This window comes from Eucyclogobius newberryi, unplaced genomic scaffold (assembly GCF_026437365.1).
Source record: "Eucyclogobius newberryi isolate DKJ021-1_F unplaced genomic scaffold, fEucNew1.0.hap1 SCAF_9, whole genome shotgun sequence".
In the NCBI taxonomy this organism is placed as follows: Eukaryota; Metazoa; Chordata; class Actinopteri; order Gobiiformes; family Gobiidae; genus Eucyclogobius; species Eucyclogobius newberryi.
In genome coordinates, this window is record NW_027316532.1 from 27852149 (window position 1) to 27866298 (window position 14150).

General features: G+C 38.8%; 1 protein-coding gene across 1 annotated transcript; it reads right to left on the reverse strand.

The window, feature by feature from the left end:
* Positions 1 to 205: 205 nt before the first annotated feature.
* On the reverse strand, positions 206 to 8929 carry alpi.1 (alkaline phosphatase, intestinal, tandem duplicate 1). The gene is made up of 11 exons (XM_072439147.1): positions 8769 to 8929; positions 7661 to 7786; positions 6709 to 6824; positions 5659 to 5833; positions 5104 to 5276; positions 4705 to 4839; positions 4545 to 4620; positions 3505 to 3639; positions 3236 to 3427; positions 2395 to 2511; positions 206 to 1055 (listed from the first exon to the last, which is right to left on the reverse strand). Exons 1-11 carry the CDS (start codon positions 8851 to 8853, stop codon positions 781 to 783), a joined length of 1605 nt encoding a protein of 534 aa, XP_072295248.1. The 5' UTR covers positions 8854 to 8929; the 3' UTR covers positions 206 to 780.
* Between the last annotated feature and the right edge of the window lie 5221 nt (positions 8930 to 14150).

Genomic DNA, 14150 nt, shown 5'->3' on the forward strand with positions numbered 1-14150 from the left:
TACACGTGAGGCGGGGAAACGTTACATATGCAGCACAAGGCCACAACTGATGGTGTGATTGGGGGACATATAAGTTAAGAGCACAGTTTGCCTGCGAGTTAAATAATGGATATCTATAATATTCTCTATCGCTAATGTTGAAACCACAAAATATATGTCTTGAAATAATGCCAAAATACTCAAAATAAATCACTGGAATGCAAAGTTGTTTTTTTTTATTAATTTGTTTTATTCTTTAGAGAACCCTTGAAAAAGATTGACATTTGTAAAAACGCTATACAATACTTTTAAAAATATATATATTCAAGTATAATATTCCAAATAGTAAAGGCCAAGACAGATCCGAGGAGATCCTAACAATCATAAACTATCTGGAGAAACTGAGGTCATTGTCTTTCAAACTTTCATATTCCTTGTTTTAATTCCTGAAAAAATTGTGGCCCTAGAAAATATCTGAGATTTCCTTTAGGCAGAGACACAGTTAACGTCCAGCAATGTTATAGCAAAAGGTTCATACATGTATTTCCCATAATACAGTATAAAAATGTGTGCTGTAATGAAAATATTACTGCACTAACTACCATGAAGCATGAATGTATTGTTGGTGACCAGCTTGTGTCTGTAGAAAAGCAAAGTGCAACAGTTTGGAGCCCAGTTTGGTGTGTGTGTGTGTGTGTGTGTGTGTGTGTGTGTGTGTGTGTGTGTGTGTGTGTGTGTGTGTGTGTGTGTGTGCGTGCGTGCGTGCGCGCGTGCGTACGCGCGCGTGTGCGTGTGTGTGTGTCATCTGATTAGCCACATCCAGCTGATGGTGGCTAACAGTCCGCTCAGTTGTGGTCTTGCACTGTTGGCAGAGCTGTGGCTGGCAGCGTGCGGTGGACACTTCCTGTAGGGCTCCAGACAGGCTGCGTAGGCCATGACATGAGCCACATAGTTCTGCTCTTTCACCCCATGGAACAGGTGAGCCATTGGGCCTTTGGCGTAGATAGTCACGTCCTCACCACCATGAGTCTCTGAGTCCAGAGGCACAGCAGCCTGCTGCATGTACTCCTCGTCATCTGAGGGAAAAGACAAGGAAAATGTTCACACAGTTTGTGGTTTGGACTGTATGAAGCAGACAGTTTTGACATTATCTTCCTATACTTTTAATGGTAGGTTTGACTTGCTCTTGAGATTCAGTGATTCACATTTTCATTATGTTGTTATTGGTTGTTTACTCTGCAAACTGTGTTTGATGGTATTCTGGAGCATCAGTATTTTAAGATGCAAAAGTGATTTATTAACCTATAGCTGATTTAAATGTTTTTTTTTTTCTTTAACGCATGCCCTTTTTGATTTTATAGATGTTGTTTTATCATTGTTCATTGTTTTTTTTTTTTTGCACCTTATCACCAAAGTTTGTGAATTCCGTTCATTAGCAATGGCAATAAACCTTTTCAGATTCTGATTCTGATTAAGGCCAGCGTGCATGTCCTGTGGGTCCTGTTGAAAGACAGGTGCCATGATGAATTGTTTTTGTTTGGCAGACTGAAACAGCTTTGGAGAAGCCAACAGCATACTTTGAAAATTACTACTTTTGTGCATGATGGCTTTGAAGGATTTCTGCTAATGGCACAGTAAAGCAGGCAAATTGTTTTAAACACAGAGTAGCTGAAGTTTTCCTCTAATGTTAATGATAAATTGTGTGCACAGTCATCTAAAAACAGTATTTAGTGACACATCATAATTAAGACTTATTGGAACTGTGAATCAGAATGCTCTTCTCAAATTCACTTCTGCAGGCGCAACTGCTAATCAAGTCATGACAATTGAATCTGTTTGTCCCTGTTTTATATAGCAAGAACATGTTCTATAATTGAGCTTATAAAAATAAACCCAACACGTAAGAAAAATATTTTCAAAACAATTTGTTGATTGATGAACATTTAGCCATGTCCTTTTTCACCTTGTGGAATTAAAATATTTTGAGGTCAAACCATTAAAGTGAATGGAAAGTTCCACCTCACAAAAGTGCACTGTGTCCTTGGAGACAGCAAGGTGTGCACAACAAATACCTGACCAGAAATGGCATGTTTCCTTTTCCATTTCTTCCTATTTAATGTTACTGCTAGTTCCCGAAAAGACCTAAACTCTGGTGTTTTAAAAGGCAATTTATCCCGGCCTAGTGGGATTTCCATGTGTAAGCAGACCGGCTCATGCTATGACTAATCCCAATGGTGCAGAACAAGAGGAGGAGGAAGTAGTCCACAGGGAATTGTCTAAGTATATGTGGACTAAAGTGTTGTAAATGTCCATCAATGGTGAGAGAATAACATACGCCTGGGCCGACCTCTGTCTCTACATGCACATTTGCACACACTTGTCTCCCACATCTGAAATGCATTACTTTGTACTTACAGTAATCCACCATTGTGATGTTCTCTCTGGTTCCGTTTATATGAACATAACCCGGCCCATTGGCGTACAGGATACTGGTGAAAGGCATTTTGTCATCCGCCTTCTTCGGTGCAAGACCTTTTACACAATATTAGGGCGATTATATATTGAAAATAAACACAATAATAATACAGTAAAAGTAAAAAACACAATACATTTAGCAGAATGTTTGGAGTGAGTTAACTTTTATGCAATTAATTGATACTCGGGGCATGTCTTTAGTTGAATACAGCCCTGGGCAAATCTGTCACCTGCTTCTCTCCATGGAGATAGTTATTGTTTTTGGATTGTTTAATAATTGTCAGAGATATATACGTTTATTCCAAACTGTGGAACATTTCAGGCAAAGCAATAATATTTCCATGGAGACCAGTAGGTGAGTTCAAAGTTTACTATTCCCCTATAACAACCACATATAGAGTCTACCTGTACTTATCTTAATTACTCAAACTCATGCCCACTTTGCTACTGCGATCAATGGATAACTATTCAGTAAAATGACCTTCCTGAAAACTTCAGCCTATATATGTTTTATTGGGACACTTAACCCTAACCCTAACCCTGTAACCAATAAAGTGTCTCCCACTGTGGTCTTCTACAACTGGAGCCCATCTTCTACAGCCCATTTGATATATTACCACTGTTTTACCAATTAACTCAAACCGGTCATTAGGCATTTACAAAACTGCTGCTTGTTAGATAGTTTCTTTCACCAGTCTGTGTATCGCTCTAAACATTTCATATTCATTTGTTGTCATGTGATTTTGCAGATGTGTGTAATAAACTGTACATTTATACACACCAAAGATGGGATTCCCACGAGGAGTGTTGCCTCCAAAGGTGAAGACATGGGAGTGATCGGCAGTGACTACAGTAAGTGTCTCTGATTCTTTGGTCATCTCTGCAGCCCTGTTTATGGCCTCATCAAACACCACTGCCTCTGTCAAAGCCAGCTTGGCGACGCCGTCATGGTGGCCGTGGTCAATTCTCCCTCGTACAGAAGAGATTTACACTGAACTGTGATGTTTGGATATTTAACATAACTGAAGATAAAATTGTTATGTAACTTATCTTCAACAAATAAAAAGTACCCTTTGGGGTTTTTGCTCAGGATTTGAATGGCTTTCTCGGTCATCTCCACAATGGAAGGGTCTCTGGTGCTGTTGCGGAAAATCTCAAACCTCAAGTCTTTAGGCTCAAACAGACCTGAAAACATTGACATTCAAATGAATATACTGTTTATTTAAAACTATTTCAGAACATGCAAAACAAAATATTTGGTAGTGAAATTATGTATTATTACCGTATTTATTATCGTCGTAAAACTTGCTACACAGATTATTGGCTCTAAGATAAGATAATCCTTTATTGTCCACACATGGGGAAATTTCATTGATACAACGCAGTAGATACAGAGGAAAAGGACAGATCACAGAATATAAGAAGTTTAAAAAAACACTCTCAATAGAAGAACTCTTATAAACAAAAACTCCTATAGACAAAACCTCCCATTTCCCAACAAGGGATGGAGGGGAAAAATGAGGATGTCCGCCGGGATAACGTGACGATCTCCGGGTAAGACGATGGTTTTCCGCAGTTTCATGAGTTCCTCCTTTGTATAAACGCACCGGCGCCGATCCATACGGCGGCTGTGGCCGAGGAGCGCGGTGGGGCCGGTGGGGCTAGCTCAGAGCTAGCGCACATCACGACGACACAACGAAAAACACTCAATAATCCAGCCGAACAAAGTCAAAACAAGTTGAATTAAGCGATTCCAGCGCGTGTCCCGATCGTACAACTAAAGTAGAAAAAATATTTACAAAATACAAAAGATAAAGCACATAAGTGTGAAAAAAGAGAGGAGCGTTGCACCGGGCTGCCAGCTGGACCGGCGCCTTTGTGACGTGTAGCCTTGGCTTACAAATTATCCATAGTATTTAATCATTTTTACACATTAAAACAGAGAACAAAACATTTTATTATGTTTGGTCTGATTTACCCGCAAACAATGTATTGGCAGTAAATTAATGTGTTTTTAATTTATGTGACATGAGAAATAATTTCCCAACAAATGTAGAGTGACACTGTTTTAAACCACTGTTGACACTCACCCATGAGTCGATCTGTCCTCTTAACATCGATTTCATCAAAGTCTTTTCTATGCCAAACATAGCGCGATCTCTTGTTCTGTAGAGAAAATAAAATAATAGTGTATCATTGCAGCATTATTCTTTGATTGCTGGAAATATATGATAATAATAACAGCCATACTGGTTTAGCATGTAGCCACACATCAATCAGATTCTTCTTGTCTTTGCGGTCACCCTTGCGGGAGTTGGACGTGGGGTACTCGGGGTCAAGGGTTCCTTTAGGTGTCATATACATTCTGCCCCCGCCCAAAATCACCTGCAATGGAAAGCACCGGCATTTGTATAACTTCCTTAAGGTTTCTAATCTGTTATCTTTTTCACACTCAAAACTTCAAAGTCAGAATCTCCCCACTGCACTTTGTAATGTTTTATTAATCACATAAGCAACGCACCAAATTCCAAGGCTGTTAAATTACAACCATAATAAAAAGATAAGCTCAATACCTTATCATCAGTACTGTATTATAATATTGTAAACAGTACAATATATTGCATAAACATGAGTTAATTCTCCACTTACATCAATGTCCACATTGGTAACTAGTTGAGTGGCAATGTCCACACAGCCTTGTTGTTGTGCGCTGGTCGGCAGGTCAGAGTCACTGTACCAGCTGCGGCTCACAGAGTGGGCATAGGCGGCTGCAGGGGAGGCATGCTGCACCCGAGTGGTGGTCACGATTCCCACAGATTTACCTGGGTAAAATGGACATAAAGGCTTATCATTGCACACTGTACACATAGACCTTGTTGACATACAACCAGTTCAAAAGTGTTGCCAAAGGGCACAGCTGAACTGGGGGAGATATTTGAACTATCAACTGTAATATTTTGCATTTTATGAGAAATGATTCCAACTTCAAGAGGAACAGTTTGTCAAAATGGCAATTCACTTTGATCTTTAATCACTGAAGTAGCTTATCATTTGATTTTTTGATGTTTTATTTCTCAAATACACTAAAAAAGTAATATGACCTAAATACAGCCTTTCTCTGTAATTAGCTTTTTAATTGAAAAAGGTAGGAGGTTCAAGACAGCCATTACCCATATGATATTTTACATAATGTGTGCAATTTACCTTTAGCTTTGGCACGTTGCAGCACAGAGTAGACTTCATTGCCAAAAGTAGTGTTGCAGTCATAGGCCACAGCCATCGCACTGAGGCCCACAGTCTTAGCATTAGCCTTGACCCCACAGTGATACGCTGTGGCCGTGCTGGCACTGTCTGCCACCTGTTTGTCCACACTGTAGGTCTGAAACAGCAGACAGAAGAGAAGTATTTAACTATCAAGTGTAGCAGCCAATAAACACTAGACAGAATCAGAAAAAGGTTTATTGCCATAGACATACAACATAGGAACTAGTTTTGGCATTAAGGTGAATAATAATAATTACAAAGTATATCAAATGCATAAATGAAGAATTTACTAACAGAAGAAGAATATTTTTGGTCTGTGTATGTACACAACATTTACATATGGTTGGAAATAGGCATTAAGGTATAGACCATCTAGATCATATACGTAATCTAATCATCTCATGATCATCTAATATATAATACATCATAATAATTCCTAATTATTAATTAACAATGAATACACATATTGGACGTTTCTGTTATATATTTGTAGTAATGGCTGAAAGGCCAACACCAGAAGACACAGTAACAGCTCTGTTTATGTCTTTAGGAGTAATGTGGACTTCAGATCACACTGTAAGTTTACTCTTTGAGATAGCACATTACTATGTGAGTCTTCTCTCTGGTCCAGTCAATAAGTCACTTTGTATAGTGTACAAAGCCCCTTTGAGATCCAAGGGTTCTGAGTTTGAACCCTGGTAAGTGCGGCTCAAGTGCAGCACTTAGCTGAGTAAAGACAATGCAAACATCTAAAGGCTGGATTACTGGCCTTCCATGAAAAAAAAGAGAAAAGCAGATGTATATGTATAATTAGTATGTATGATGATGAGTGCAGAAGTATGATGCATCATGAATTAGCATGAAGGTATGCTCAGGTTTTGTGCAAATGATTCTAATGAATAAGGATGTAATATTGTTTTAGTTTCTCGGTCATGCCTCTAGCCTGGAGATACGGCTGGTTTGTAAAGGTCATCAGTCTGGTGCCATTACCTTCGACAGAGCCACATATGGGAACGTGTCCATGGTTAGAAGTGTCTCCTCTCCAGACCTCCCCTCCATCTGCCCTCGCAGGATCCTGGCCGCGGACACAGTGGAAACTCCCATCCCTGGAATGATTGACAGGTTTGGATTAATGCAACATAGTAAACCAGGGAATGGAAAATAATAATTATCCCCAAGTTTAGAGGTGTTTTGGATCTTTTTTTGTTTTTAATAAGACCCACACACCCCATTTTGCTTTGAATAACCTCCTCAAACTGTCTGTCACAGTGAGCATAAGATCATGTAAATCTGCACAAACAAAGTCAAAGGCCATTAGCTTCAACTGAAGCCGTAATTGGACGGTGCATTTAAGGTTGTGGTTTTCTAGGAAAACACATTTTCACACAACATTATTTCATTATGTAAACCTTACTCCACAAGCGACTATTCACAGCACTACAAACCTTGCAGAACATGTGAATATTCTGTCAGTAGGTGGATTTATTTGTAGTACATCTTTGAGTAAAGGCAAACTCTGGATTGTATATTATCTGATGTGCAACAAGGTCTCCAATTTACATCAATAATAGCTCTTCTGCAGAATCCAATCGACAAATAATATAATACGTAGTAAAAAATTTGTGTAGCAAGTTAATGTTTTCAATTACAAGTGACGAGTGTTTGTTTATTCAGTGGTTGTTGTAACCTTTCGCTGTTTCGTTGGTAAAGGTTGTCCTTGCACTGCTACTAAAATTGGCTACCGTTATAGAAAAGGACATATTTTGCAAAGGGAAAGTCAATTTAAAAAAGATCCTTTTTAAGTGCTTGTGAGGATACATTTTTCACAAAACTTGTCTAGCCACAGAATTTTGACCTTTTTATCTTCCATCGCAACACCTGATGTGTTGCGATAGTGTTTAACACAGCCACAGCAGCACAAGGTGACATTACAATGGCCTACCGTCTCCCAGGAACAGGATTATGTTTTTGGCTCGATGCTCCAGTGGGCGGAGCTTCAGTGCAGCATCAAGTGTGTCGCGGGCCTGAGCATCCCAGTAAGCAGGGTCCCTCTCATAGTCATATCCTTCTGTTTGAAGAAATACAGTTATTAAATAAGTTATGCATCTAGAAACCAAGATATAAGATTTTTGCCCGTGGGCTTTTATTAAACCGGAGAGGAAAGTGTGAAATGGGGGATGAGAGAGAAGGGAGGACATGCGGTAAATTGTTGGGATTCAAACTTTACCATTGAATCTGTCCATAGATTTCAACCGCTTGTGAAATGAAACAGCCAAACCAACTTTTGGAAACTCCAGTTTTCCATAGTTTACACAAAAAGTAATTGTCTTCAAATAAGAATCAGATTATGCTAAACTCTTTAAACAAACCACCACATTTGATATTGTAAATGTTCACTGTGTTTACAGTGGTGCAGCTGGAAACAAAGCTCACCTACAACAGAACCCAATATGAATTATCATACATATGATATATGTCATCCAGGATGATATATTTGCAAAGTAAATATTCTGCCTCTTACATTAATGTGCATTTGATTTGATTTTAAGTCAGATGCCCTTTCGTACACAACTTTCTTTGTTTAGACAGACTTGAGGGTGACACTGGATCAGATTAGAGCTATCACGTCAGTAATTGATTTTTAGAGATATTTTACAGCATGTATCTCATTTATGTTCATTAACAAGGACTGTCTTGACAAAAAAACAAGTACATGTGTTAAAGCTGACAACTATTGCGATTGATAAAGTAAAACACTCATGTCAACACTACAAACTCAATTTAATTCAGAAAAGCTTTAATGCTATTAGTGAACAAAAAATAAATCTTGTTATTTCTTCAATGTACCGCCACAAAACCAGAGAAAATACCTAGAAGTTGTAGCAAACTTTATGAAAACCATTATTTTTTATAAATATGAAGTTTATCCATTAGTAAACTCCTATAGCCAGTTGAATATTTTTACCTTCTCCCACCTGTTAACCTCCCTGCCCATTTGTCCACACACAAACTCCTGTGCAAAATGAACGCAGTGTCGTCCCCTCACCTACCTTGGTCGTGCTCTGTAACCCAATCTTCAGCTCGCAGGAGGAGGCCCCCAAGGATGAGCAAGAGAACTGGGGCCCTTGGTTCCATTGTTTAGTCCCACCTGTAAGGATGACTTCTCTGCGTGTTTGAATGCTTCCTCGACCTCCGGGCCCTGCCTTTTTAAAGCCCCACTGGCTGTGTGTAGTAGTCGTAGTAGTAGTAGAGAGGGAGGGATGGGCTTACGGTCACAAAATGGGAAGAGCAGAGAGAAAGGAGAGAGGGGGGAGAGAGAGAGAGACCACACAAGAGCAGCTTGAAGCACACCATCGTTTGGTTTCTGTTTTTTATTGTTTTAAAAGACTGCTTTGATTTACTTTTCCTTATTGCGCTCCTTCTCTAAAATGGTATGTTTTTGAAGTGGTAAAAAGAAAAAAAAAGAAAGAAAGAAAAGGGGGGGCAAAGCAATTTCTCTAGGCATTCATTGCTGCGAATTATTTCATTTTTCCACTTATCTACTACCTGGAAAAACCGATGCATTTGGGTCAACTGGCATTTCTTGAAAATATCACGATTGAGTCAACTTGATGGCTTCTGCGTTTCACATTCAGCGCTCCAATTTCCACTTCCGAGCATTCACAATATTTGCATTTAAAAGACCCTGATATTTTCTTTTGGCTTGTGCGTTTGTGGGAAGTGAATCAAGGTTAGCATTTTTCTTGCATGAGGTAGTCTGCCTGCCTGCTGAATAAAAATGTCTTTGCCAATATAACAGTAAATGGTGAAATGAGGTGAACCGGGTGCGGTTTCGTGCCGTGCTGTCGAGAATTTGAATCCGTGCGACTTGTTTTGGTGAACCTTGAAAGGCTGGTTACCGGATGCAGTTCAACCCACTTTAAATGTTGCCAAAAATGGTTAGTTAACAGTTCTCGTGTGAAGTGAACATACCAAAAGTGGTTTGCAGAACGTGTATAAGCCTGTCCATTTCTTTTGGGTTGGTCCCTGGTAGATTGTTGTGGTGAGAGCGTTTGGGAAAGTTTCCTGAAATCAAAATGCAAAGAAACGTGACTCTTGCGAGTTTAAAGGTGCTTAGCTGCTTCTGTTGTGTGAATGCAAAGTGAGATTTGGAGTTTGTGAGAAAGTAAACAAGTCTCAATATAGAAATCATGAGACATTTAATAACACATGTAGCGCAAAGCAGCAACTAGAGATTTTGGAAAAAAACAACGCTCGATTATATGTTGTACCTTGGTTTCTTTTGTTTTGTAAGTAGTTTGTCTGTTCACAAGGTAACATGCTGACAAGAGAGTAATGAGTGAAGTTGTCTTTGCAAAAGTGTTTGACAAAAACAATACTTACTTTTGTCTCTGGTTATGTGAAAGGAACAAGTGATGAAATTAGTTCTGCACATTGTAATTTTATTGTTTTGCCTAGAATGTTCCACGATATGGCATAAGAGAAGACCTAATGTGCTTTTATCTGCTAATAGTTATAATCTACATACATAATCTATTGACACACGTTGATCATAATTTTACATTTTGGACATCTTATACTGCGATATTTATCCAAAATAACGTAATAAAAGAAATGATTGACTTCCGCGTTGTAAATTGCTCGGTTGATTTCCGTTTGGCCGTTTGCTAAGGGCCTCGACTCTAGCAACTCATTTTAGCAAGCAGTTTATTTATTCTTTGTTCATTTGGGCTTTAATTGCCACACAATGCTGTTGAATGCTTTGTGTATCACAGATAAACAAAACACTGAACAAAGTCAGTTGTGTATTGTGGGTCGGTGAAAACAGGGATCTATTTGGAGAATTAATTGTCTTCTTTTTAAATAAAATTTAACTTTTCTTCATTTATTGCAGAAGTCCTGTCGCTGAAACATGTCAGGTAAATGAGCTGGTGCTTGTGTATACCATATAGTCTTATTAGGAAAAAAAGTGAAATTTAATTAAAACAGGGATCGTCGAAGCAATGGCGTCTTGAATGCAGGAAAATAAAGATTGCTCTTTACATGATAAAGACAATTTAGCATATTATGTCACCTTTTAATGTATCTATCTTGCATTTATTCAATTACAGTTGGTCAGAAATAACATGAAAACCTTTATTCTTACTGTGAGTGGCGTCACATCTCCACAGATCTAACCTGTAACCTGCTTGTGTCCATATATATTTTAGATCAAGTCCATACTTTGGAATATCACAGGCAAAACAGTAACTTCTGCACGACGACAAGCAAGTGGCATGTCATCTACTTGAAGAGTTAATGCACCTTTCAGTATTATCTTAAGTTAACGGGTAATTTAATGTGACAGGATACACAGACTAAAGTAGATGTATGTGGACAAATCCCTGGGATTTGACAGTGTGGGAGCCGGGCCAAGCTTTTCATTTGAACACACCTCTGCGCACACACTTGTGACTTAGATTTCACTCATAAGTAAATCACACCGCGTTCCCCTCTCCTCGCCTGCTCCCTCCCCTCAATGTACCGGGCCCTTTTAACCTATAGATGGTGTAAATTACAGAGCTAAGCCCGGTTCGGTATCTAGATTACAAGTGCGGACGGAAATGTTTAGTTTCAAGATGTCAAAGTCAGATATACAGTCTAGAAGTGGGTGGCTATAGGACCACACAGCCACAATTCAGGAATGAGGTTTCTTTAAAAAACAGCTATTGGGGTATTACAAGAAACAAAATTAAAAGATGTCGGTTGTGATGACGCAATGATTGTCAAAATATGCTTAAATCATAATATATATCTTTCTGCTGGTGGAACAATCGAGACTACCAATGATTTCTGGCTTTGTCAAAGTCTTTTTTTCATGTTTGCTGAATAATTGACGAAAATGGATCCAGTTCATTTTGAGCAGATACAATAAAATGATGTCACCCTCTTAAAATATGGGGCTCCGGCGACTATTCTCGTTCTGGTACATTCGGACGGTCGGTCGTTAAAGGGTTTTATTGTCGCCATGGAAAGAACTGACATTGTGATTGAACTCATAAAGGAAATACGCAGAGATTCAAGCGGAGATGTTGGCCGTTTGCGTGTTTGGGGTCTTTTGGATAGAAGCAGCGTTTGATTGTGTTTTGTTATGTCTGTAACTGGAGACTACATGTCATGACACACAAAGGAGTGAGTGGCTGAACAAGAAAAAAACATGTCAAAACTGTATACAAACATTGCAGTCGTACCGAAATTGAAAAATAACTCCAATGACATCGTGCGCCAACGTCTAGTCAGGACGGCGACATCAGAATCCGTGCCTGGGTTTGAGGAAAAGCCCATTTCAATTCAAGAACATTGCATTTCTGTCTGACAAACTAGCACATAGGCCTGTCACAATAACATATTTTAGAAGTGTGATATATTGCTACTGAAAATGTCACAAAAAATCCTCATATTGAATCAAATTTCTATAAATCTGAAGCAAAACAATCTCAGTTAACTCTTTTCTAAATGTCCAATATCGAGCCGTAGAAGAAATAAATATTTTTGTATCTATAACGACCGTCGTATTGTGCGGTCACTGGTAAAGTTCATTGAAAAGGATAAATTCATATACCGTATTTTCTATATTATAAGTCGCACCTTTTTTCATAGTTTTGACCGGGAAGTGACTTATACTTATATTTATACTTATAAATACTTATATACTCTGGAGCGACTTATATGTGATATTATTTCTTATTTTCACACTTGCAACCGCATTTCATACTCCAGTGCAACTTTTATATGTTTTTTTCTTCGCTATTATGCATTTTTTTGGGCTGGTGCGACTTATACTCCGGAAAATACGGTATAGTAATTATTATTGTTGTGACAGGGCGGCAGTGTACCATCAACAACACATGTGATAAGTCTAGTTTGCGTCACGGATCAATCAAATCAAAGGACCAGCCTGTTTTTGCTCCTCACTGTGGCCCGTCTCTTAAATCTCACCATGCGCCGAGGTCACACCCCCGTTCGTCCGCCTCTCACAAAGACACGCGTTAAAGCTGTGGCAATTTGAAACGACTGCAGTCAATAAACACTTCAAACGAACTTTCATTATTGTGCTGATGTGAGGATTAGCATGCACAAACTCCGGCTACCTGTACCCTTCCAAGTACCGGGACGTCATCCGTATCAAAGCACCTCATGCATAATATCAGCAGGAGGTAGTGAAATTTCAAGCAAGTGGTGCCAAGTGTCTGTTGTAGTGTCTATTGCAGTTTATTTTATGTAGTTATTTTTATCTTTGCTCAAACAGGATGAGAGGATTATGTGAGTACAGGAATAAAACAAGCAAATGAATACAGTAGCATAAAAAAGCAGGTACAACTATGTGGTTGCAGAGGAGCATGTAGTCCCTAAAATTGCACATTGTATCATCAGGCAGTTTGTGTTGTCTAGTTTTATTGGGATTATAAAGGATTTGTAAATGAGCAACAGCAAAAAGGAGAAGATATGTGAGATAGCTGGAGTTTTTGGAGTTAATAATGAGTTTAATCTTGCTTTTTACATATGAAGAACTAGTAATTTTATGTATGTATGTATGGTTGTTACTGCGTCTCGTTACTACTGTGGTTTGCGTCAGACATTTAGTCAGATCATATACAGTGTATAATCGATGGACAGGGCCTGTCTTTAGTTGACCAATATTTTTTTGTGAGTTGCATGATGATAATGATCACTCTTGGACAAATGAGGGATTACACCGACCTTTGTTGCTTTGGTTATAACTCCCTGGCCAAAGCAGTGAAACATGAATGAAAATAAAGAATATCCATATGTTTTTAAACCCTTATTTAAGAAAATCACTAAGATTAAGAATGAATTTGTAACACACACAGTATTAAACGTGCACACAGACCTAGTTAGCTGGTCCATAAAGTGATAGATAATCAGATTAGATTAAAATATTATGTATATTGTATGTATATTGCTGTGTTATACCTAATCCTTAAATACATTTTTACAATACAATACATTATAACTGTAATATTATTCACTTAGCACACGTTTAAGTTTACAGTACATCTATTTGACAAACCATCCCTGCTGACATTGCGTTCCTTCACACCTGACTCACCTTGGACAGGAAAATGTCAAAAATAGTGAGTGTAAATACAGTTTGTAAACTGCGGTAGAATGAAACAAGTTCATTTTCCATTGAGCGTTTCCGTTATGGCGTGAGTTTGCCTTTTTCCTGCTTGGCCACCCAGGCGTGATGATCATGCTTATGGAGGAGAACATTGTGTCAAAGGGGGAGAAGAGAGCTTGCAACTGGCGCTCAAGGTCAGACGTGGAGTTTATTTTCTCTTGAAGCCATGCTGAGAAAGACAGGCCTCTATCCAAAAACATCTTCCTCTGTGTCCACCAGGTGCTAAGCAGACACCCGAGAGGGGAGCCAG

What these genes read in the sequence shown, in the direction of transcription:
- alpi.1 (XM_072439147.1), bottom strand. Translation starts at nt 8,853, where the DNA reads ATGGAACCAAGGGCCCCAGTTCTCTTGCTCATCCTTGGGGGCCTCCTC. An exon ending in GCAACGTGCCAAAGCTAAAG is followed by an intron (nt 5,277 to 5,658) that starts GTAAATTGCACA and finishes CATTTTACCCAG; the next exon opens with GTAAATCTGTGGGAATCGTG. An exon ending in TGTGGCTACATGCTAAACCA is followed by an intron (nt 4,621 to 4,704) that starts GTATGGCTGTTA and finishes TTTTCTCTACAG; the next exon opens with AACAAGAGATCGCGCTATGT.